The 24626-nt window shown below is 41.8% G+C and overlaps 1 protein-coding gene across 1 annotated transcript in view; it reads right to left on the bottom strand.

Moving 5' to 3' along the window:
- whrna (whirlin a) overlaps positions 1–24626 on the bottom strand; it is a 153647-nt gene that overhangs the window by 4239 nt on the left and 124782 nt on the right. Inside the window, exons 7-12 of the mRNA XM_075455977.1 lie at positions 21755–21967; positions 17783–18004; positions 14246–14320; positions 11106–11673; positions 10147–10313; positions 6384–6506 (exon numbers count right to left, since the gene is read on the bottom strand). Of these exons, the coding sequence (XP_075312092.1) occupies positions 6384–6506; positions 10147–10313; positions 11106–11673; positions 14246–14320; positions 17783–18004; positions 21755–21967 (1368 nt within the window). The remainder of the gene's footprint in view (positions 1–6383; positions 6507–10146; positions 10314–11105; positions 11674–14245; positions 14321–17782; positions 18005–21754; positions 21968–24626) is intronic.

Genomic DNA, 24626 nt, shown 5'->3' with positions numbered 1-24626 from the left:
GTCACAGACTGTAGGGCTGCATACTTACAGAAGAGAACCAAAGTTTGGGGACAGACTACGGTCAGTGGACGCTCAGTGGATTGATGTTGTGCGGAGCCTTAGTGAAAGAGAACTGATGATCACCACCAACACCTGCCTCATTTTTCACCAGAAAGTTTTACAAATTATTACCCAGGGCTGCGGTGTTTAATAGGATTCAACAGACAGGACGATAGTGCTGAACTGAGTCTCTGTCTTTCCCCCACGGAACACCGATATAGTACCAGTGTCTTTGTTGAATCACTGGCAACATATACCCACCATGTCAACTAAGCTGCACAACATTTAACGATGTTTGTAACTCCTTCCAACAGCTGGAATGAGTTGTCAAGTGAACACCCACTGTGTGCGTTTGTAATTTCACATTTAAATGTAAACATTTGAATTTGAATTCTAATCATCGTTTGGGTGAGTGTTTTACAGCACAATTTCCTTCTCAAGTGACAAACTCAGAAAGTAGATTTATGTTTCCTTTACCCTGACAAAGAAAACTTCCAAAGCCAACATCTGCGATCAACCACATTTGTGACTTCCCCCCGATCATCTGCACCCAGAGTTGTTCATCCACTGCACATAAAGCCGGGGCTGCCGTACTTCCTCCTGTCGCCCTGATCTTGTCCTTTTGTAAGCTGATGTTCATTTTGTAATCTGAATATTGTATTTCTCAGAGTTGTTTGCTCTGAACCTACAGAGCTGACTCCTTGTTCATTTTATCCATTCATTATTTTTTGCTCTGTTCTTATGCAATCACTAACGGCTTAAAGATGGGAGTGGAAATCAGGTTTGTGCATGAGAATATAGATTTACAATTGAGATTAATAAAAGAGAACCATTTGTGGATGGATGGATGGATGGATGGATGGATGGATGGATGGATGGCATTTGTTTGCTCTTTTTTTTTTTTTTTTTCTACAAAAACTACCCAGGGCAAGTGGAAGCTGTTGTTCGTCATATTGGGAAGATGGCAATGAGGAAGAGCTGTCGCTGCAGGAGTGGTGATGGTGACAGATAGCAGGCAGCCGGCTGACCAGCAGCAGCGACATTTCTGCTTTATCCTCAGAAGTCGAGATTGAGGTGACCTGAGACCAGACCCTTGAGGCCGGGAGAGATAGGAAATACAGTGGATTGCTGCATCACAACTCCAATGTGCTCACTTTCAATAGTGCAGGCAGACTGTATTGAAAGGGGCACTTGCTTTGATGGGATTCAATCATTGGTCTCCCTGGATAGAGTAGCTGCCCGGTGGAAAACCAAAACCAAAATGAAACCTTTTGTTTTCCTACCCCAAAGCTAGTTTATTATTCTGATGCTTGGTCCTGACTGTGAGAACTGCTGAGGAGGTGCGCCTTGCTAACGGGCCTAATAAGACTGAGTTAGTGTTCCCCGGACGTCGGAGCACATTTTCCACCTTGAAACCTGGATATGCAGAAAATCCTCTTCCTCTGCTACACCAAGTGACCTCAAGGCCGCCACGTGTCTCCTGTACAGTGACTGTGAAACTAATATTGTTACTAAGGAACACATGTAGCTTGTAGCCTGTGGGCTTTTGCTTCTTGCTTGCAGTCAATACAGTCTGCAGTCAGAGAAATCAAAGTTTTAATGGAAACGTATCCAAAAGTGAGAAGCAGAAGTAAACTTTTCATGATTAAACTGAACTGATTTAAAAAATACTGGCTTGAGCAGTTTGAATTATCTATAAATGTGGTAAACTGAGCTCACAAGATGAGAATTAACCTTGCTTCGGGTAGCTGCATTGGGCCTCATCATATTTTCTCCCTCTAAAGCACCACAGTAGTGATAGAACGCCTCTTTCCTCTGTGCTATTATCCACTGTAATGAAGTGCATTTTTATTTTCATTAGTCTTCCAGTGCAGTTCCTGTGGGCTTGAATCTCTGAGGTGTAACTTCTTTGCCATCTGTGTTTTACTTTACATCAGAGGGGCAAACTGGCCGCCGGGAGCTTTTTCTGATGGGCTGCTGGATAACTGAGGTTGAACAAAATGCATTTTTAGGTCAGCTTGCATGGAAACTCTGCAGAACCAAATGCAGAGTTTGTGCTAAAAGGTTGACGGATAAGAACAGAAGGGGCTCCCAGCAGGTACGTTAAAGTTAAGTCGAGGTATTAATCAGTTATGAGACATGAATCAGACAGCTTTTTGGGGTTTTTCTGTAGTTACAGCTTTGAACGTATTCTGTCTTTCTTCATATCATATATATAAAAAAAAAATAATAAATTCTATGCTGGTTTGGATGCTGCTGAAATGATTTGTGCTGGGAATTTATTTATTTTTGTTATTTGTTATGATGCGTAACAATGACAACAGGGAAGTTGTTTGTATGTGAGAGCGGCTCTCCAAAGCCTAAACAATGCCTTGGGTAAGACCCCAAATCCAGATAAGCTGAACGGGGGATTTCTAGGATGGAGGGCAGGAACAAAGTGGGGAGAAAGGAGTCGGAAGTCGGAACAATCATTTCTTTACTTGATCAGCGTGGGAAATACCACACGGACAGACAAAAACAGCTGCAAGGTGACAGCAAAGCAGGAGGGATTGCTTGTTAACTGGAGAAGGTGTAATCCTGGACATATGACTGAGGGAGTGTTCCGGGACCCTGGATGTTGAACCGTTGGCTCCAACTTTCTGTCCGTGTTGTTTACTGACAGAGTTCCATTTCCAGCTAAACAAAAACAAAACTGAGGTAATCGTCTTTGGAGCCAAAGAGAAACGATTACAGGTCACCACAGAGCTTCAATCTGTACACCTAAAACCTACCAACCAGGCCAGAAATCTGGGTGTAGTGATGGACTCAGACCTAAACTTGGAAAAACACATTAAGGCAGTAACAAAGTCAGCCTACTATCGCCTTAAGAATATATCGAGGTTATTTTTATCTACTGATTTTATCTATTGTTCTTATTTTTTTCTTTTTTGTTTCAAATTTAAATCATGCTTTTTATTTCTACAGTTTTAATGTATCTGTAAAGCACTTTGAATCGCCTCGTTGTTGAATTGTGCTGTACAAATAAACTTGCCAACGTGACATCATCAGAGAAGTCGTCCACTCACGGTGATCTCTGAAGATCTTAATCACACGTCTCTCTGCTACACCTCAAGATACCTAAAGTTTGTGAGCTGCTGATTTTTATGTGGTTTTATCTTTTAACACTGCAACAATATAATTTCCTTTTGGGGATCCATAAGATATTATTGATTTGATTTAGTTAAGGTCGATCCCCAACCTGCTGTAGCTACACTGGCTTCTGTCTACATCACGTAATATAATGCTACTAATAAATGCGTCAACTGTACCGTCATCATTTTGCAGGACCAGGAAGTTTGTAATGTTTATATTGTTTTTTGTGCAGATGGAAATTTTTACCGTCACTTAAAACTATTTTTATTTACATGACCTGTAAATCATTTCTTGTTCCCTCTCTATATAGTAGTTTAGGCAAAGTGGGTCAAAGTTTTGCTGGAGCAATGATCTGTTTAAAGCACAGATTCATGGTCCATTCAGCCACTCTGCCGAGGCTTTTATGTGCTCTTTAATTTATCTATTCTACTCAAGCGCTCAGGTAAGGTGATTTTCTCATTTTTATGAATGTTTCCTAATGGCTACTTTAGCAATGTGCTGTACTTGCATTGGAAATTCTACAAAGACCCAGACCCTCAGCCAATGCTTTGTCCTTAAATCGGGCCTTACAGAAACAAGCTCCCGGGACTTTTTTTAGTTTATTTTGTTTTGGCCACAGTCCACCCCTGGTTGCACATCTGTGAGGCAAAAGAATGAATGCATACACAGTACTGAATACTCTTTGTTCATTTCTTTTTAAGGCTTATTTTGTCCTGAAAAGCCGAGTCTCAAAAACCTTCGTCTCTGTCACAAAGTGCCCATGACATAAAAACTTTGTGATTCCTTTTCTATTCATTATGGAGCTGGTGCCTTGTTGTCCCTGACAGAACTGAGAAAAGAAACGCTGTCCGCTGAGGAATACACTACTATCAAAGGACCGGCTCTGATATAACATTTTCCAAGTAGAAACAAATAATAGATGAAAGTTTCAAAGGAAGGGAACACGTCGTTCCATATTCATACATTTGTCTGTAGTTTTGTTTGACAAGCACTGATGGCGACAACAGCAGTTCCCCTCCCCACGACGGCCCTCCTGTCGCACAAACAACCTGCATATGCCCAAATAATGCATCCCTCCACGAATCCAAACACCGCCTTTCTCATCATTAAAGAGGCCCCTCATCCTTCACCGGCTTATTACCACGGCTCTCACTTTCTGGCATCCTTTCCTCTCTTGCTGTCCTCTCTTCCAGCGCCCCATTTGATTTTGAATACACTGATTTCCAAACCTTTTATCCGTTCCTTTGCAATCAGCCAGCCCCCTCCTTTTTTTTTCCAATCACCACCTCTGTGGAGTGGGAGGCTGAGAGACAGCTTTGAAAGTCTATAGCTGGGCACTGCTCTGATCATTAAACTGTAACGCTCTGTCCTTCTTGTTTAGAAAATTATCAGTGTTGCAGATAGTTCAAACTAAGGCAGACAAATGCACATACAACTGTACATACATACATGTGTGTGTGTATATATGCATGCACACACAGTCGCAGTTTGCTCTGGTTTACCTTCCAATGTTTGGATTTCACTCTTCATAGTCAGGAGACACGTTGCAAATGTAACTTCTGTTTTATATGTAACGGCCACCATAAAGTGGCATCATTGAGCTAAACATCAACACACTGGAGCCGAGCCAAACCTTTATCTTTATATAAAGAGGTGATTTACACATTCTGCTGTTCTGCCTCCTGCCTTTATCCTTGTGGGGGCTGCAACAATCTGTGCGACTACTCGGGGCACATGATCATACACTCACACTGAATTGGGGGCCTAGCAGCGAAGCTGAATTTTCATGCCCCAACAGTGAACTCTCTAGCGCCACCAACATGTCAAAGTTCAAAGTGCATTCAGCTGCATAACTTTGGACTCGTTGATCCAAATTTCACAAATGAGGCATCGTTGGAATCCTTGGATTTTGATGAGTCCAACACATCCTATGACGTCATTTTGAGTCCGACTAGATTTTCCGCCATTTTGATTTTTATCAAAAACCTTCAAAAAGCATTTTAGGTCACACAGATTGTCCGATTTTCATGAGACTTGGCACATAGACTCTTCAGACCAAGCCGCACAAAAGTGATGGTGTGGAATTTTTAATTAGGCTTCCGTTTTTCCATAAAAGCCAATCAAACTCGACGGCAACGCAACCAAACCGGAAGTGAGGTCATATCTTGGCAACCATTTGATGTTATGACGTCAAACTTCTAACACACACTCATGACCACGTCTTCGAAAGGCCCACTATGTTTGGTGACGTTTGGCCCATAGGTGGCGCTATATGTCGCAAAAATGCATTTTTCCTCATATCTTTGAACCCTTTGGTCCAAATTTCACAAATGAGGTACCGTTGGAATTCCTGGATGCAGACGAGGTCAACGCTTCTCATGACGTAATTTGCGCCATATTGGATTTTCCGCCATTTTGAATTTTATCAAAAACCTTCAAAAAGCATTTAAGGTCACGCAGATTATCCGATTTCCACGGGACTTGACACATTGAATCTTCAGACCAAGCTGCACCAAAGTTATCATGTGGATTTTTTCATTTCGCTTCCATTTGCCTGTGGCAGCCAGTCAAACTCTATGCCGACGCGCAAACAGGACGTTAGGCCGCATTTCTCCGATGCATTGATGCCAAACTTGGTGCATGGACTCATGACGCCTTCCTGAGCAGCCGTAGCCTTGCCTATTGTGCCATGCTGCTAGCCCCCCCCCCCCCCATCGCTGCTTGCAGCTATATTTGGTCTTGAAATTGATGTCATGGGGACTTTTGAGAAAAATGCATAGGGCATGTGTAAACACTGTTTTAGGGTACCTAATGGGGTTGTGCCCAATGGGGTAAACAGGTCCCCACAGGTATGTGTCCAGTCAGGTCAAGGTCCCCACCAAGTCGAAAAACAACACACACACACACACACACACACACACTGAACCAACTGAATCAGCCTAAATGACTGCCTTAATCAGGCAATCAAGTCTTTTTCATGTCATGTTACGATCATCATAGAGGACAAAATTACGCTGAGAGTCAGGTGAAGCGTGAATTCGGACATTCTATCCCAACTAAAAAGGAGGGCGTTTGGTTCTATGGCACAGAATCCAAAATGCTGCCAGGATAAGGAACACAAGGAAAAAATACTGCTGACTGCATGTTAGTGAGGGGAACTCGGTCTGGTAGAAGGTTATTTCTGGCAGTATTTCATGTTCTTCCTGACTCACCTGTATTGTGACAATTCGTGGCAGCGGCTGGCGAGTGTTGGCTCCGCCCTCAATGGCAATGCCAAGGGTGCTGGCAGTCTTTGGCACCCTCACTAGTGTGGAGGTGGGCTCCAACAGCCCCGGCTGAAGCAAGAGAGAGAGATTACACAAGTTATGATATGTAAAAAAAAACAATGCACAACATTCACAAACTGAAATATATTCACGCCATCACACAGCCTCCCTTGTTTGTCTACTTCCCCTTTGTGGCACTTTGCATATATATTCGTCAGCTCTTGTTTGTGTTCTCTGAGCAGAAATGAATCTTCCTACTAAGGCCACGACTATATATCAACATGTACATATTCCGTTCTGAAGACAAACTCATGAATGACAATCGAGTTAACAGCTTCACAAATCAGAAGCCAAAAAAAAAGGGAGAAAACTCTTTAATTAACTTTTCCACGACTTTGTTATCTTCATTCCAGCTCTTGTAAAGCTTCTCTGTGTAAGCTATGGGGGATCTAACATGTTTCAGCTGGACGAGAGGGAAGTTAGGGGCATAATCTCCAGTGAGTGGCCATGAGAGGATACATCCGATCCAGTTTTTTGTAAGTCCTGTGACCTGACACCATACTTGGCTCATAGCTTGGCCTCAATTTTTGCCAAAAACCATCACTAAGAGACAAAATGGTCTCTTTCTACTCAGAGTTTAGATCAAACCTTTCCATTTAAAAAACAAACAAACTGAAATTGTAAACAGTAATCTTGAGACTAGAATACTCGACAGAGTAAGACATTATTGGTTAAGGTTAAAACAATCATGGCGAACTCGTTTAGAATACATCGTGTCTCACAATGCGACTGTCACCCCAGTGGATGCCATTTAGCCGGTTGCTGTGGTGACGTTACACAAATCTGGTCCAAATGTTCTCACAAGCAAGGATTCAGATACTTTCTTTTGTCACAACACAACCGCAACTGTCGCCTTCAATTATTCCTTTTTTTTTTACACTTCACTTGCAGTTGCTCTCACCAGAGGTAACATATTCTACTAATCTAATTATAGGCTATCTCATTCTGCATAAACACAGGGCCCATGGGGACATATTTGGGTGGAAAACAGCCTCTGCTCTCCACCTGCAGGATGCCTAATCACAAAGTGAACCTGTTTTCACACAGTTCTGTAAGCGGCTGCATGGGAGAATGCACATTTTCACCACATTTGGACCAGATTTGTGGAGTTTACCATGCCAGCGAGCTCTCCAGTAATAACAGAGAAGCTCAGCAACTGTTCATAAAGGCTACGTTTTCTGCAGTTTTCTGCTTGCTTGTTTATACTGTGGATATGCTCAACTGCATGTGGCATTAATAGGAAGGCAAAAACAACTGGCATTACAGACAGTTTGATACTGCAGTTTCCATAGTCATCCATCATTGTTCCTGTGTGAAAACCGCTCATTTTTCCTTACAAAAGACAGGAAATATATGTATTTACACAACAAACATGCTGACAGCTGCCCACAATTATGCTGTAGGTTGTGTTCTGTCTGACGAATCATATCAATGCTTAAAAATGTCTTTTCAGCACTCTATCCATGACACACAGGGGACAGCAGAAGGTAAAAGTTTGATTCATTGGAGCTTTTTATGATACACAGTCCATTTATCCTTCAATTTTCCTGCAAGTGATCCCTACTAAAAAAAAGAAAACAGCTTAACAGCCCTCTCATCATAAACAATCAAGACTACTGCCATTCTTGCTTGTTATTCCTGACATCAATCAATGAGGACCAGAGAGCTATTCGGGTTTCATTACGTTACAGTGCGGCGACTGACTGAATAGATGATGGAGCGTGTGACTGAATGAATGACATGAGTGAGAAATTAAGCCATGAGTGAGACAAAGGAAACAGACGGAGGGAGGAGAGAAGAGATCACAGTTAGGATTAAGAGCAGACTCTGGGGAGAATTAGCAGTAAAGCAAATTGATTTAACAACCTGTAACTCCTGGCTTGTTTTTCTCTTTTTTCTTTTCAATTGACACACACTCACATTTGTACCTCTGCATTTGTGAGGACCCGTGTTGACATCATGCAATCCTTACCCTTTAATTAAAAAAAAAAAAACATCCTTTGCAGATGTTAGGATATGTTGAAATGTTAGTCATGTTCATTTGTCTTCAGTATCCTAAAAAGGCCGCTCGTAATGGCGTGCAGATAGCAAACAATGCCATCTACTGACCCCAGCTGGCTTACGAGGAAAATATATATATATATATATATATATATATATATATATATATATATATATATATATATATATATATACATATATATATATATATATACATATATATATATAAATAAATATAGCTTATAAATAATGAGTGATGCTAATGATATTGTTTACGATAACATATTGAATAAGATATTACACCCAATAAATGAAAGCGAGCACTTTGTATAATATAGGTGCAACTGGCTCTATGGATCGCTGTGGTCCCCTCAGGCAGGACAATAATGGTACAGTCCAATATTAACTACTACACACAGCAACTGAAAACTAAAAATCCATCTCCAAAGGAATGACCCAAAATATGACATCATTCTGTTGATAAAGTGACCCAAACAAATAGAACCTTTTTCTTTTCTTTTTACCTCCATTTGGATGATGCAAATTTAACAAAAACTATATTTAATTTGTCATCGTATTCATCCATTTGTGCATTTTAGACCTGTAAAACACATTTATTTGTCCTGGAAACACGTCTCGTGTTGTGAAACAGTACAGAGTTGTCGTTGTTTTATTTGTTTAATAATTCTCCACACGTTATCTGACAAAAGCCCCCAAAAAATGGTCTAAAATCTCTCTGAAATTTTCTGCATTAAAGCTGCCATCCTAGAAGAGCAGATGAGCATTGATGCCACCCCAAACCTGATGCTGATGACGATCTGAACCTCCTGGTTCTTCTTTGACTTTGGTCTGGAGCACTTGATGTCTGATCGAGTGCTGACTGGTTTGATCAGACCACTCGTTTCCACTGTGTGATGTGTAATGCCTCCGAGCCCAGAGAAGTTGACGCCACCTCTTGAAAAGGTTAGAATAAGGCTTATTTTTTTGCACAGTAAAGTTGCCTCGGCAACTGATGAGCAACGGTTATTGCTGCAGTGCCAGCTGACGGATCAGAGGTCATGGGCGCCCAACTTAATCTTGCTCTTTGCTCTTTACACACGAAGAATTCCGACGGATTTCTTGAATTATTCAATGAAATTATGGACTGTAAAAGGGGAATAAACAAATCTCTTTAAAATTTTGAAAAAAAACGTGTTTTTATCATACATTTGTTGACAAACTGGAGATCTGTAGCCGATCTATCGTTATGAAAGACTCAGCCTTGCATCACCCGTTTGATATGACACCATTTTTTTTTTTTTTAAATACCTCATTGACAGCCCTCAACTTCTCTCCTCTCCCTTTTTTATTCCCTTTTTGGAATGTGTTGCAGGCCTAAAATGCAAAAGTGGATGTAAAAAGTTGTATTTTTCAAATCGTCCAAACTATAAAACTACTGCCAGTTTGCAAAATGTCTCCATCACTCTTGTTCTCGATGTTTCGATACGTTCCAAAGATGACCCCAGTGTCCAAAACAGTCAAGTAAGGTTTAAAAGTTAAACATGTCCTCACAAAGACAGAAGATACAAGTCAAATTCCCTGCAGGGTAACAATGAATTCCCTCATCCTTCCATCTTTAGCTCACAGCTGGTCTGAATCACCCTCTCACCGGTTTGGAGGGGTTGTCCCCTCCACCTCCCTGGGTGTCTCGGGGGAGGCGTGTGCGTGAGGAATGAGGGCTACTGTCTTTGCCGATGTGTCCTGTCTCAGCTATGTCCACACCACTGTCCTCACTGAGGGTTTGGCCGCTGTCTGACAGCTGAGACAGGGCGCCACCTGAGGGGAGGCAGGCAGGGAATGTCAACATACTACACCGTACTACACACTGCTTTGCATGTAAATCACAACTTCATTCTGTTCCGTTGATGCACATCGATGTTAAGAGCTTTCTTATTTTAGTAAGATATTGAAACAAACATGAATATTTCACAGATAAACAGGTTTTAGATTTCGTTGGGAATGACCTGATTTCGCACAGAATTAAAAGCTCATTAAGATTAGTGATGTTTTGCATACAGTAGCTATCGGACACAATGTTCTGGGTAATTGCTCATTTCAGCACATTAAGCACAAGTAAATACATATTTAGAGAGTTTGCACACACAATATTTATCCCTTCATCAGAACAGACAGCGTGTATTTTTGGTGATGATTAGATTTTTTTGTTCATCTCATCTGATGGTTTCATTTGTGCTTTTTTTGCACATATAAATCTCTTAAACAGGATCAATTCTGATCATCATGCATACTGAAGAAGAAACGATGAACATAATTTGCACAAACAATGCATCCTGTTATTTTAATTCACATTCACTAAGTCCTGATTCAACACATAGAATGAAGCGATCCCAAAAAAAAACATGAACTATCACAACCAAGTACAGGATTTACACGTTGAAATTAAACTACTTCTTCACTTGACCTGTTTACTTACTTTACCCATAAAAAGAAAGAAATCTCTAAAGGAATAACTGCAGTTGTAGCTGTTGTCCAAAATTCTTCATCCTTGATATATTTCAGGCTCTGAAGTGATGCTTTATGACACACCCGGAGCTGTAAGTTCCTTACCTCGAGCTTGGGGCAGCGGCCGCACCTCATTCACGTCGGGTTCTGCGTTGGGTCTGTGCACCTCCACTGTAACAAAATGCTGTTTTGAGATTGGGGAGGAGGCCTGAGAAGCTTTGGAGATGGACAATGGTTTAAGGGGAGGGGGAGGAGCGGGGAGTGGCGGTGGCGGCGGGGGTGAAGGGGATGGGGCAGCGGGTTTGGCGCCTCTGCTGGGGGACTGCACCCTCGGAAAAGGGCCGATGTTGTGCTGAATGACTGTGGCCAACTGAGCGGATGTTATCTTTTCCTTCTTGGATGGTGCAGAGGGCTCTCTCTTTTTGATGGCAGCATAGTCCCGAGACGGGTCTCTCGGGTGATCTCGTTTGTGGTGTACTGAGGGTGAGGAAGGGGCGTGTCCTGGCTCTTTGCTGTGAGAGGGCGGGGCTGTGAAGTACAAGCCCGAGTTGGAGGATTCGGATGAGGGGCACTTGTTGAGAAGATCTCGTCTACCTGGGTGCCTCTGCGCCCCCGGAGGGGGAGGAGGCTTGAAGGAAGGGGGAGGCTCAGCTGTGGTGGACTGAACGTCATCCTGAAGTGAAAGCATATGTTCATCATCACTGATTAAGGGTGTAAGTAGTACGCAAAACACAGCGATACAAAAACCATATACACAAGAAGCTGAAAACTAAAACAAATATCTGGAAAGGTTTCATTTCAGGCCGCGCTGACGTAAAATAAGGGGGTGTTCATTTAATTTTATTCTGAAGCACAGTCAGGTGTTTTAGCTGATGCCTACTGCCAACATTCACAAGCTTAGGTCCAGCTCCACCATGTAAAATTGATTTTCTATGAAACTGTGGGAACACAAAGGTATTTTGAGACTGTTACTCCAAGCAAGTTCCAAACTGGGCTCCATTTCAGTGGCTATGTTTACATTCACATCACTTTAGCAATAATCTAATAATTACACTGAATAGCACTGCCATGTTTAAATATTTTCTGATCACCTTAACCTCACTAAAGTCAGTGGAGTGGAGTGCGTTTCTTTTCTGGATTAACACACTTGATGTCCAGTAATTCCAATTATTGCAGGACTGAAAACATGGTATTTGGACCCTGGAAGCGGAGCGAGTCTGTAATTCCAACCCAAATATCTTGTGGCTATCAACTCACTCGTGAGGCAAAAAAATGAACTAAATGAACTATTACATTAATAAGAAAGGAATGTTGCTTCATTCTTAGCTCAACTTTTCAAAACATTTCAGTCACATGAAATGCCAAAATTTTGGATTCTCTCATTCAACGATGCTGAAATTCTTATTCACGCACTTGTCTTCACCCATTTATGTTACTTAGATAACTCAATATCTCGTGAAATTTGATTTGCCTCAAAAATCACAGAACCGCATCGAGATTGCACAAAAGGCTGCAGCTGGAGTTTGTGCAGGAGCTAGAAAATATGACCATGTTTTCTCGCCTTTTGTAGCTACACGGCATTGCATGTTTCTAGGTTATTGACTGGCCATGCCCCATCCTACATTGAAAACCTATTCACGCCTCCTCGTCGTGCTCATGCTCTCAGATCTGTGGACCAGCCGCTGCTCCCCAGAGCGCGGCTGCAGTCAGACGGTGTTGGAGTGTTTGTCGTCGGAGCTCCAAATCTGTGGAATAATCTTCCACTGAAGAATAGAAAAGCAACCTCCGTCTCATCCTTTAAAACTCTTTAAAATATATTTTTTTCTTTCCTCTTACATAGAAGACAAATGGTTTTGGCTTATTCATCTTGTTAAGATGGATATCTGACTCACATTCTAAAGAAATCTGTGGGTTTCCTTCTCTGAGATTCAATCATTTCCACATGTAGCTTTAAGGAAATACATTTCTGTAACATGCATAATCTGTGAAAATGGGTCTAATACAGACTAACATAAAATTAAGTTTTATTTTAGGCTAAGACATTTTCTTTTATGCAGGAATTTGACAGTTTTCACAGCATTATGTGATGCACAATGCTCTGGACTCCTCCAGTCAGTGCAGAACAGGACGGCTGCTCTTTGAGGTGAGGCAGACATCGCCAAGACATTCAGGCACTGTTAACGGTTCATTTTATTTTCATTCCAGAGGAGATCTCTGCGAGTCAGTTCACAAGTTCTTTTTTTTTTCTTTTTTTTCGATTTTTTCATTTGATTTTTTCATTTGATTTGATTTTGTTGCCTTCCAAACATAATAAACTAAAAAATAAGTAGTTTTCTTTTCAATCCACAGAAAATTCAGCCCCACTGGAGGCAAATGGAAAAAAAAAAGAAATTGGGGGTTATTTAGGTGAAAGAGACACATTCTGCTGCATTTATGTACAATACATAGACAGGTCAACAATTTGTTTTGTTTTAACAAGCAACTTTGTTAGAAATAGAAAAACAAGAGAGCTGTATCAAACGATCCAAAACATGTACACATATAATAAAAAGCAGAGTTTAAACTTCACACTTCACTCGCTCCATCGCATTCATACAGCTGCATTAGATGCTTAATGAAGCGCTCCGCCAGCTTCAGCAGCAGTAATAGTTGGCTTGATGACGTCGCTGCCTGCTGGTTTGATGCCGCTGGTCTCCTGCGTTTCCAGGCAAAAGTTATCAAACACAAACTGATCGGTGGAATGAATAAACACTGAGACATGAGTGTATTTATGGTGCATGGAGTGAGACAAAAAAAACGAAAAATAACCCAACAATAATAATGTATGAGTGGCAAGTTGAACAAACTTCTATGTAACCTCACTCTTACTTGCTGCTGATCATAATAAAGAAATAATAATGTCTAGCTTCTTAGAATAAGGTTGCCATGCAATCTTTTTTTCTCACTCCATGGTGTTAGTTTGAGAGGAGGAGGAAGAGTTATTGGTTTCATCTCTCTTCCAGGAAAAGATGAAGAAAGGCTTCAGTGGCACTTACTCGGCTTCTCTTTCCTTTTGTTCTTATTTGGCGCAAACACTTGTTCCACTTCACCTACAAAGCCTGAAGGTCACCCATGTCTCGAGCTCTTCTATTGCATTCTCCTCACTTTACCTATCTTTTCCCATCCCCTCCTCGGTGCCCACTGCCGTATCCATCTTTTTCAGGCTAAATCCAGGAGGGCTGTGACTGCCTGTCTGCCTAACTCACCAGAGAGATGTCAGTCAGCAGCGTGTTCAGGCTCTCCGGATGATCCTCCTCATTGCTCTCCGCCACGCTGTCATTCTGAGAGATGAAGGAAAGAAAAAGGAGGAAGAGGTAAAGGAGAAGGAGGGGGGGGGGGGGTGATGACAGAAAAACAGAGGAGTTGGGCTGTGATTAAAGCGAGTGGGAGGCAGCTTTTCAGCAGACGTTAAAACACAGACGCCTTTTAATCCAAAAATAAGTGCCAAATTAGATTTTGTGGATTTTCCACATCTTCTGCAGAAAAAATGGAAAGACGTCACTTCGGCTCATGTTTGTTCTGCAGTCGCAGCGCCCCGAGAGGAGGACAAATTAAGAAGACGTGCACACACACACACACTCACACTCACAGCCATCATGTCTTCTTCCACAAGAAAAACACACACGCTGTGAAATCAATAAAGAACCATCATCTCGCTTCAAAGCAGGATTTGAAGGCCCAATCGTGGCGTGGCAGAGGGAAGGTAATTTGGAGTAGATCTGCCAGTGATTTCAGGGCAGGGGAACAGAGTTGAGAGAAACGTTGCCCTTCATTTAACTCTGCCACTAAACCAAAACAAAAGCCCCATCCATTCAGCTTAATTACCCCTCGTTGCCGCATGTGAAGCACTTACATCCAATCCATTTATCACGAGAGTCAATCGACTTTCTACACGCCGAGACGCCGCTATGCACTGTAAGCAGTCAGAGCACTCTGCCTCAGATATACTTTACCTGCGATTGTGTTCATCCACAATTATAATCCGCGGCACAAACGCAGGGAGCAGTGGTTTGCCACTGTGGGAGACGCGTCTTCCTTTGTCAGACGTGACAGCAGCTGCATCGTGCTCCTTGACACTTCAAATGCCTCTGATGTTGACATTCCTCTTTTCCCCGTTGAGAGGCTGCAGACCACCTCCAGTTCTATTTGTAGTCTGACAAGTCTCTCATAGTTTAGTCACAGCGGGAGCTGACGGTATGATTGCACGGAATGACATCTTTAAAAAGGAAATGCTGTGCCGTCTGATCTCACACAGCTGGATTAAAAACAATAGGCTGCTCTGGGTTTACCTCACAGTTTCACTGTTTTTAGTTGGGTTTGGTAAAGGTTCGGGAATCAAAAATCTACTCTCAAAGTCCGCTATACGAACACATGTGTGTGAATGCGTGCATTGGTAGGCAGTTGACTATATACCTGGGTTTGAGAGTGACTCAGAAATTCAGTGGTTATATCCTCCCAAACCCACCCAGCTCTCTAATCTGCTTTGCACAGCAGTGGCAGTAGTCACCCATGGGTCCAAAACAGCCCAAACAGACACACATACATAATGGGGAAGAATACAGATCACCACATACACAGTCACTCCCGTATATATGTAAATGTTTCTTCTCAGAAAGGGAAGTGAAAAGGCAGAGGCATCTGAAAGAAAAGGAGTGTTTGGTGGATGGATCTGAGGCTAGTCAACAGCTTATCTCTGCTGTCAGCTCAGATTCTGCCTTTATGTGCGTGGATGTGGGTGCCTTCTCATGTGTTTGAGCTGCTGGCCCGTATAAAAACTGAAAAGAGCAAAAAGCTTTCCAGCAAACACAGCCATAATGAAAAACAAACATGACAACATAAACACAAAAAAGTGTCCAAATTTGCCACAAACTGCAGTTGTTCAAATAGCCACTTGGGGCTGGTTTTACAGTAGGAATAAACTGTTTAAGTCCCCATAAAACAGCTAATGCGGTGATGTTTGTGTAATATCAAAACAATCACAACTAAAACAGAAGTTAGGGGGGGTCCTCCAACCCTGAAAAAGCCAGTCTGCTCTGACCGGTCCAGTGGCCTGATCAGACATCGCCTACCTGAATGCAAATTTAATAAAAAATACCCAAGAGCAGGATGAGTCACGAGCATTTCTAAAAGCAATTTCAGGGAATTACAAAATCTAAACTACCATAAATAATGCAAGAAAAAGACCACTACAACATCACTTTAAATTCTCAGACAAGATCCAGGCTTCCTGGTTCTCCCCATGCATGTGTGGGTTCTCTCTAGGTACTCTGGCTTTTTCCCACAGTCCCCAAAAACATGCGCGTTAGGTTGAATTGTGATTTTTCTCTTTGATGGACTGATAACCTGTCCAGGGGTTACGGCTGAGATAGAGACACAGACGTTACACTCGTGTCTGGTCCAGGTGAAACAGAGTGTAACGCTGTTCACTGAGGGAAAAGAAAACGTGTTAAATGTCGCCACAATAACGCCACGTTCATCAGTTTAAAATTCCCTAAAAACCAACGGCAACTGCCAATCACAAACTCAAGTCATCCAAATGGTTACAAACCAATCGGTGGCATCACATTGGCTATTTCCATCTTTTATATCCACAGTTTCAGGAGAAATACACGTGTAAAAAAAGGTGGGAATCTAGTGTTGCTTTGCTCTGTTGGCGCAGCCTTGAACTGCTTGGCAGGAGAAATACTGGAGTGGCTATGGCGTGTCATATAAAAAATATTAAGCTTATTAGGTTAGTGTCACAGATGTGTCTGTCTGATGGATTTACTGCAACGACTGTCGTCACCGCCTGTTTCGGTCATGAAACTTAAGTGAAAAATGGGGAGAGGGGAGTTGAAATATGTACTGAAAACGGAAACAGCCATCTTTTCTCTTTGTAATAGGAATTTCATCCACAAAAAAACCACAAACCCAACCAGATTTTACACAATTTTGAGCCCTGCAGTTCACAATCCATTCTGTTAGGAGTTTAACTGAGTCAAAAAAGCGCCACAGTTTCCATTTAAGCCAAGAGAGAAAGAAAAAGCACTGCAAACAAATTCACTGCAAAAGCAAAAAAAAAAAAAAACAAGATGTGTTTTTTCTTTCTTTTTTGTTCACATCTTCCATCTTTTTGTTCTAACGTGTACTCTGTGTGTGGGTCTGTGACGGAAAAGCACTCATCACGTTCAGTTGTAACTCCTACCTCCATCATATCTATCAGCCAGAGCAGCCTCTCCTACAAAGAGGGAGAAAGGGGGAGGTTTTAGAGCGGGTGAGGTGGGAAGTGAGTGGGTTACTGAGGTGGAAAAGAATGAGAAAAAAAAATACAACTTATCAAATATGAGCTGAAAAGACTTTTTTTTAGTCTCAACAGGTGGGCGGACAAATGTGTTACTGTGCTACCTGACAAAGTCCAACTGGAACAGGATATTTCTTAGAGAAATAAATATTCTATGGAAATAAATCCCTGCAATCTCCAACTCTGTGTCACAGTCAAAGCTGACAGGAGCAGGGGAGCGAGTGGACAGCCAAACAAAAATTGCACTCCAAAGAGACTGACAGCAAAGCAGATCAGAAATAGATACATCACCCAAATCCCTCCACAAAATAAGGTATTTTCACCCCTTAATTTCATTTTTTTTCAAAAGAGGAGATGGGCTCAAACAGATTACAGAGTCCCCATTGTTGATCTCCAGAGATTTAAGAGTGCAGATTAAAGGAAGAGGAGCCAGGTAATTACTTCTTTAGTAAGGCCAGCCTACCCGTGCAGAGCTGAGGGTGGTGTTGGTCATGAAGCTGGCTGAGGACGACGTCAGTGTGTCCGGATACGACACCATGGACAGGGAGTCCGGCTGCATGGCCGTGGCTCCAGCTGTCCCTTGTCGGGCTTTTAGTGCCTGGATCTCACGTCGAAGCACCAGCCCGTCAAAGCGCTCCAGGTCCTGCGGGGCGACCAGGCCTCGTACCTCTGACAGCAGAGAGAACTGCGGCGAGAAAGGGGATTGGAGACAAAAGCATGAGGCAAAACGTGGGATCCAAAACCAAAGATTAAGTTTAAAGCAGGATGAACTGCTGTATATCTCACAATTATCTTATTCAATAACTTAGAATTTGCTTTGCTGACATTGAGTTGTTCATTGTTACTCCTGTTGAATATCAGGGTTTAACACTGGGAATCTATTTCCACTTTTATGACCTCACATTTAACTTTAAAATCCAATTATGGACCAATATGCGACACACACACACACGGATACAACTGTGATGTGGCATCTTGAAATGAGCACTCCACAGTGTGTACATTGGATTTTTCAGCCAGATGAGACCTCTCTTTTCAAGTGGTTAAACTTTATTGCCGATGGCACATGGCATCTGGTGCAACACTCCATTTGTGCTTCGACTCCATTCAGTTTAACGTCCCTTGGAAATGCTGCAAAAATGTTGTGCGACAATGAGAAAAGTTCAAAAGGTGTTCGTATGACTCAGATGTGGTTGTGCAGGCCCTACTCTCCCCCAGCTTTCATTTTAATATCTACTGTGTCAAAAGAGGAATATAAAAGTTTGGAAAGAGACATGACTGTCAAACACAGTGTAAACCGTTATGAAGTTTAGTGTCTTTATTGACCGCTGCCACCACAATTTCATAGGGACTATGGAGAAAAGATATGAGCCATTGGCTTTAATAGCTGGTCGAACCTCATTTGGCTGCACTCCCTAAAAGATGACAGGATGTAGAATTGTAGAACTGTGCAGAACTGCTTCAGTTCCAAGCAATTATGATGTGACAATATGCACCTGCATCCTCCAGCTTCTACTGAGCTTCAGCCAGCAAAACAGACGTTCTATCCTGGAACTTATTTTCTCACTTGTTAGTTTCCATGGTGGTATAGAACGCAATTTTTACATAATTCATAGTCTTGAACATTGGTCCTAGCAGGTCCTATAACTTGAACATGGTAGACTCACACAAAAAGGGATGCAAACCAGTTCTAAAGACTCATTTAAACAGTTCCCACAGAGAATTCTGCATTATGCTATCTGCGTTCTATGGGCCCATTTATACTGGATTGCAGGTCCATCACAAGACAATGGTGCAGAAGTGGTAGTCTGCAGAGAGCCTCGTGCACACCCACTGACAGTGGCATTTACGTCATGCAGACTCCTCTGGATGGTTGCACTCTTGTGGATGTGTTACATGTAACAGCTCTGAAACTGAACACCCACTCCAGGGGAGAGAAGTCACAAATCATTTCCATTTACAGACTCTCTGTGAGCAGAACTATCAAAACAATTTCAGATGACTTTCTAACCTTTTCCATTCTTATTCAAATCAACAGCTACAGATGGCAAGACTTTTTGTTTTTTCATACGGAGGGGCCACGTTTTAAAGAGTTTCTTGTAGATATAAACTCAGCCGAGGAGAAAGTATAACGCTCTACAAGTTTTCCGCCACATTTATTGATTAGCCACGAGCTTATTTTTGCCTCTGCTTAGGTTTTGCTGAAGTCTTTAGCTCCGAGGTTACAGATTTTTTTCCCCAAACCTACAAAGAGTTAAAACAAGTGTTTTGACAAAGATGAAATGTGGACATTGTGGATGAAAACAATACACTCATTTTACAGTTATATGTTAAAAAGGATTTTGTTGTTAGCATACCGTTTATAACTTAGCAAAAGACTTTATTTCGACACGGCTGCAGGCAGAATTGCAGATAAATCGTGTAAGATCACGTATGTGTTCTCTCTGCTGTTGCCGATCTAAATGCTCAGCAGCGGTCATTAACCTATAATCATGTTTATGTTTTCTTGTTATGGCCCGATTGTAAAATAACAACTTTATCTGCAGCTGAGCAGACTGATAATGGCTGTCAGGCATTTCAGATTTTATATTCATTTCATTGTCTAAAACCATAAATGGAAAAGTAAGAAGAGTAAAAAAGTCATCCCAATAGGTAGGAAAAGACCAAGAGAGGTTTCATAAATCATCTCTTCCCCCTTCCCTTGATTTCCTGCCTCGCTCTTCCTCTGTTTACTGTGTAGACACGGTCAAAAAACGTCTACGGACTCAGAAATTAATAGTAGCACCCAGAGATGGGACCAAGTCACACATGTGCAAGTCTCAAGTCTTAGCTTTAAAGTCCCAAGTAATTTTTTATTGGGCAAGTCAAGTCACCTTATTATTGCAATTTTACCTGCAGAATATGATCTTAATAAAGTGAAAAGACAAGATATAAGTAACTGCCAGTAAACATCATTGGCCAATGTGTCCAACCTGTCCACCCCGTATCATATCAAGCTAACGTTAGCTAACTACCGACTAGGCTAACAGGATAATATTAGCTAATTTGACAAGCACTTATTGTTCAGAATGGATCTTTAAATGACGAACAAAGTTGGAAGTTGTCGTCTGGCTGTCTGAGATGTTGATGCCGCATGTCTTGCACTGTGCTGTTCGTCTTTTGCCGTCAAAACAGTAATTACGAAAGCCGAAGACAACGACTCTTGGTCCCGCTGACATGTTGATGCATATCTGATATGAGTTTATTCTCTCCAATAAACACGTAAGGTATGTAGAGAGGGCATGACTGATTGACAGGGTAGGGATCCAATCATGACGCCATTCTTTATGTAAAGCACATTGAGTTGCCTGTGGTATGAAATGCGCTATATAAATAAAGATTGATTGATTCTCAGCCTGTGCTCCTACCGGGTAATCGATATTATTTTTGTAAATTAATTTATTAATTTTATATTCAAACTGAGAACATGAACTGAATAACACTCAAGTCAGTCAAGTCATCGTGTCTCAAGTCAAGTGCCGAGTCTTTAACTTCCAAGTCCGAGTCGAGTCTCAAGTCTTTTATTTTTTGTCAAGTCACAAGTCATCAAAACAGCGACTCGAGTCCAAGTCACAGTGACTTCAGTCCCCATCTCTGGTAGCACCTCATTTATTGAAAACGTGCGGGCATGTTTGTGCACGAACTAAAGAAAGAGAAATCAGAAATAGTTAAAAAAATTAAACAGAATTTTACCCATTTGGTATGGCTAATCAATGACACCTTACTTTTGGAATCACTTTGATAAGAGTGCCCTCTTATAACTAAGGTGTCTCTCATTCATTTTTGCCTTACATATATATATATATATATATATAAATGGCATGTGAGTGTATACATGCACACACATGCCTGAACAGATGCAGGCAGAACTAGCTTAAACCAAATGTAACACCCTTAGAATTAATCAATAGTAGGAGTAGAATAAAGCATCACACAGCATGACAGGATAACCATTCAAAAGGCACTCTAGGCTCATCCTAACTGGAAAGTTTAAAAAGGTCAGCTCCAGAAAACAGTTTCCAGGGACAGAATCGATTTAATCAGTTAAATCTACTGCATTGAGCCTCTGATGATCCAATGTGTTTTTTGTTTTTTTCTTTACATGCAGCAATCTTTTGCCTTTTGACTCCAATTATTTCTTTATGGAAGCGTTTCGATATAATCTTGGTGAAGAAGTCTGAGCTCTTATTTTGCTCCGGCCTGGGTTGTTTTTATTTTTTTGGAAAATCGAGAGACATTTACGGACCAGAGAGGAAGGAAAAAATCTCATTAAGCTCAGAAAGCTTCACCTTTAAACTTCACAGCAGTCACTCACAGAATGTGCATAAGTAGAGATTCCTGTAGAAGGAACAGTTATTCACTTCTGATCCATTTCTATGATTTGCTTATACCTTACCTTTGCGTGCGTGTTTAGGAGCTCAAACAACGCCATGACCAGCTGCTCCACGCCGATGTGTCCGTCCCGATACTCCTCCACGTAGTAACCCATTGTCTGACGCTCTGTCTCCGTCAGTAGGTGACGTGCCTGCTCCTCCAGCATGCCACGAGACTGGTTGACCAGACTGGACAGGGTTACCTGCGAGCCCGCCACACCTTTATAAAACCCCGACTGTTGAAAAAAAAAACAACACAAAGCTTTTATGATTTAATTACTCAGAATTTTTATTTTTTTTGGGTGATGAAGCAAAGTAGAAAACTATCCTCCACTACCTGTGGAAGTACAGGTCAGGGAAAAGAGGGGTGGAGATGAAATATGACAAAAAAAAATATGTTTTACACCAGGGTTGTTTCCATGTCCTTTGTCTTTAAACTCTATTCAAACAGGAAAAACAGGACTCTTGAACTTTAAAGTCTCTTTTATATAAGGACAAGACAGCTTAACCACCAACATGTGCACAAAAATAAAATAAAGACACAGAAATAAGTGTAAGATAATTGCCACAGATAGTCAAAATAATCACATTAATGGTAAATAATAATAATAGTCTAGGAGTAGAATGAGAGTCTATTTCATAGAGCTGACAGTATATGAAAGGAAAAATCTTAGGTATGTGGAGTTGGGGGCAGAAGCCAGGCAGCGAGGATGGACAGTTAGGATCTGTCCAGTGGAAGTAGGATGTAGAGGATTTGTTGCAAAGTCTGTTGTCTCATTGTTGAGGGAGCTGGGTGTAAGTGGACAGAGTGTGAGGAAAATAGTGAAGAAAGTGTCAGATGAGGCAGTAAAGTCCATTCAGTGGATTTGGATTAGAAAAAGCAATAGCAGCTGGGCGCCCAGCAGGGGCAGCACTTAGGGTAAACAGACTCTTGGGTATCTCCTGAAGGTGTCGTGGACCCAACTAGATGAAACACTGATGAAAGGAGGTCCCACCTGATGACCCCAATGACGTGTTGGTCAGCACTGCTCACTGGTCTATATAGGGATTATAGGGAATTATTCAGAGTCTGGTCCATTTTTTCCAAGCACAAGTTTCTTGTGTTTACTTTGAATATGCAACCAGATACACCTGCATCTGCATGAATTAAAAGTTCCTTGAATTTTTGAGAAAATAATGGAATAAATAGGTTTGATTAAGGTTGAAAAAAAAGGGTTGAAATGACAAAAGCTTTGGCAATCCCAGTAACAAAGCAGGAAAGAAATGGATTGTACAGGCTGAAAGTGATGAATGGTAAGATCGCGAGAGAAACATGGGTATCTGTGGGACATGTAGGCAGAAATGGGGATTTGGAAAGAAAGGAAATGTTTAACATGACAAGGACAACCTGCTGGTGGATGAAAGGATACCATACATAAGAGATGGATTGAGGAGAAAAACCATAAAATGCCAGAGATGACAGAGGACTGGAAGGACAGTCAGAATGGAAACAGAAGAAAAGTAGATCAGAGAGAAGAGAAAACAAACAAGTACATAAAGTGTACCCACATACCGTGACACGACAGGCTGACATTTGTGAATAGAACTTGTCAATATAACTTCTCAGCATCACATCTGCTCCTTCTTTTTCCCTCACTGTCTGCTACTTTCCCTTTTTCGGTTATATGCTCGCCGGCAGGCAGCTTTTCTTTAATGAACTCCTTAATCAAAGACGCCACTTCAAAGTCATAGCTTCAGGGTCTGTGTAGGCTTGAGTTTGTAGAGACGGAACAAAAGAAAGACACAGGCCCAGTTCCGCTCCGCCACTCTTCCATCGTCTTTACCTTCTTTTTACTCTATCCTCAACTTTCCCGTCTGTATTATCAGCTGTAGTCGTGGCGGCGCCCCGGTCTGAGTGGAGCCGGCGAATTCTAAGTTGCCAAGGTGAATTGAGCTGCAACCCTCCTTGAATCTTAATAACTGCATTGCTTACCAGCAGAATTTCCTTAAAGCATTCGCGCGTCCCAGCTACTTAACTCAAGGGCGAAGTGGAGTGAAGTGACAGGACCACACAAGCCAGTCTGACTACCGGTGTTGGATTAGAGAGCAGATTGACACCTGAGGGAGTTAATGAAATCGGTCGTCACTCTACTGGAGTGGAACATCTGCAGTCCCCTGCTAATGAGGTCTGCTGCACTTGGACAGACGGGGGCAGTTTCTTCTGTAAAACCATAGTGTTACAGTTAATGGACACGCACTACATCTGGTCCACATGCTGGACCTCGTCCATCAATGATGTCGTTCAGTGGCTGGGTTTGTTAAATGCCAAATAAGCCGATTGGTCCTTTTATCGCAGTGACAAAACAACAATGCCTGCGACCGCTGAAGACACTGAGTCAATAAAGAGCACGACCACGGAAAAAAATAGGGTCTGATAAAAAGCTGCCGCCATCAAATGTCACATGCCTTAGCTTGACTACATTTAACAACACAGAGCAGGAAAAAAAAAGCTTTTTAGAAAACAGGTGCTGTGTGAAACCTTTTCAGTTTGTGTAGATGAATTACGGCTCGTGTCAAATGAGCCATGATTAATTATTATGCTGGTATCAGATTTTAAAACACATTACACTTCAACGGCGCTCGAACATGTTAAAACCTTTTTTGTTTCGACTTGCAGTGGATAGATATATCAATTATAGGGCTGGGCAAGTTAACTCGTGTTTATCGCGTTAACGCATGTTTTATTTTTTTAATATATAAAAAAAAAATTTTTAGCGGGCTTTTGTGCCTTTAATGGATAGGAAAGTTCAGACAGACAGGAAGCAGGGGGCAGAGAGAGGGGGAACAACACGCAGCACAGGGCCGTCCGATGCGGAACGCGAACCGGGGGCCAGCTGCAGCGAGGACTATAGCCTC

Source organism: Odontesthes bonariensis, chromosome 22, assembly GCF_027942865.1.
Source record: "Odontesthes bonariensis isolate fOdoBon6 chromosome 22, fOdoBon6.hap1, whole genome shotgun sequence".
Classification (NCBI taxonomy): Eukaryota; Metazoa; Chordata; class Actinopteri; order Atheriniformes; family Atherinopsidae; genus Odontesthes; species Odontesthes bonariensis.
The sequence above is the reverse complement of the archived record's forward strand: the minus strand, read 5'-3'. Positions and strand labels throughout refer to the sequence as shown.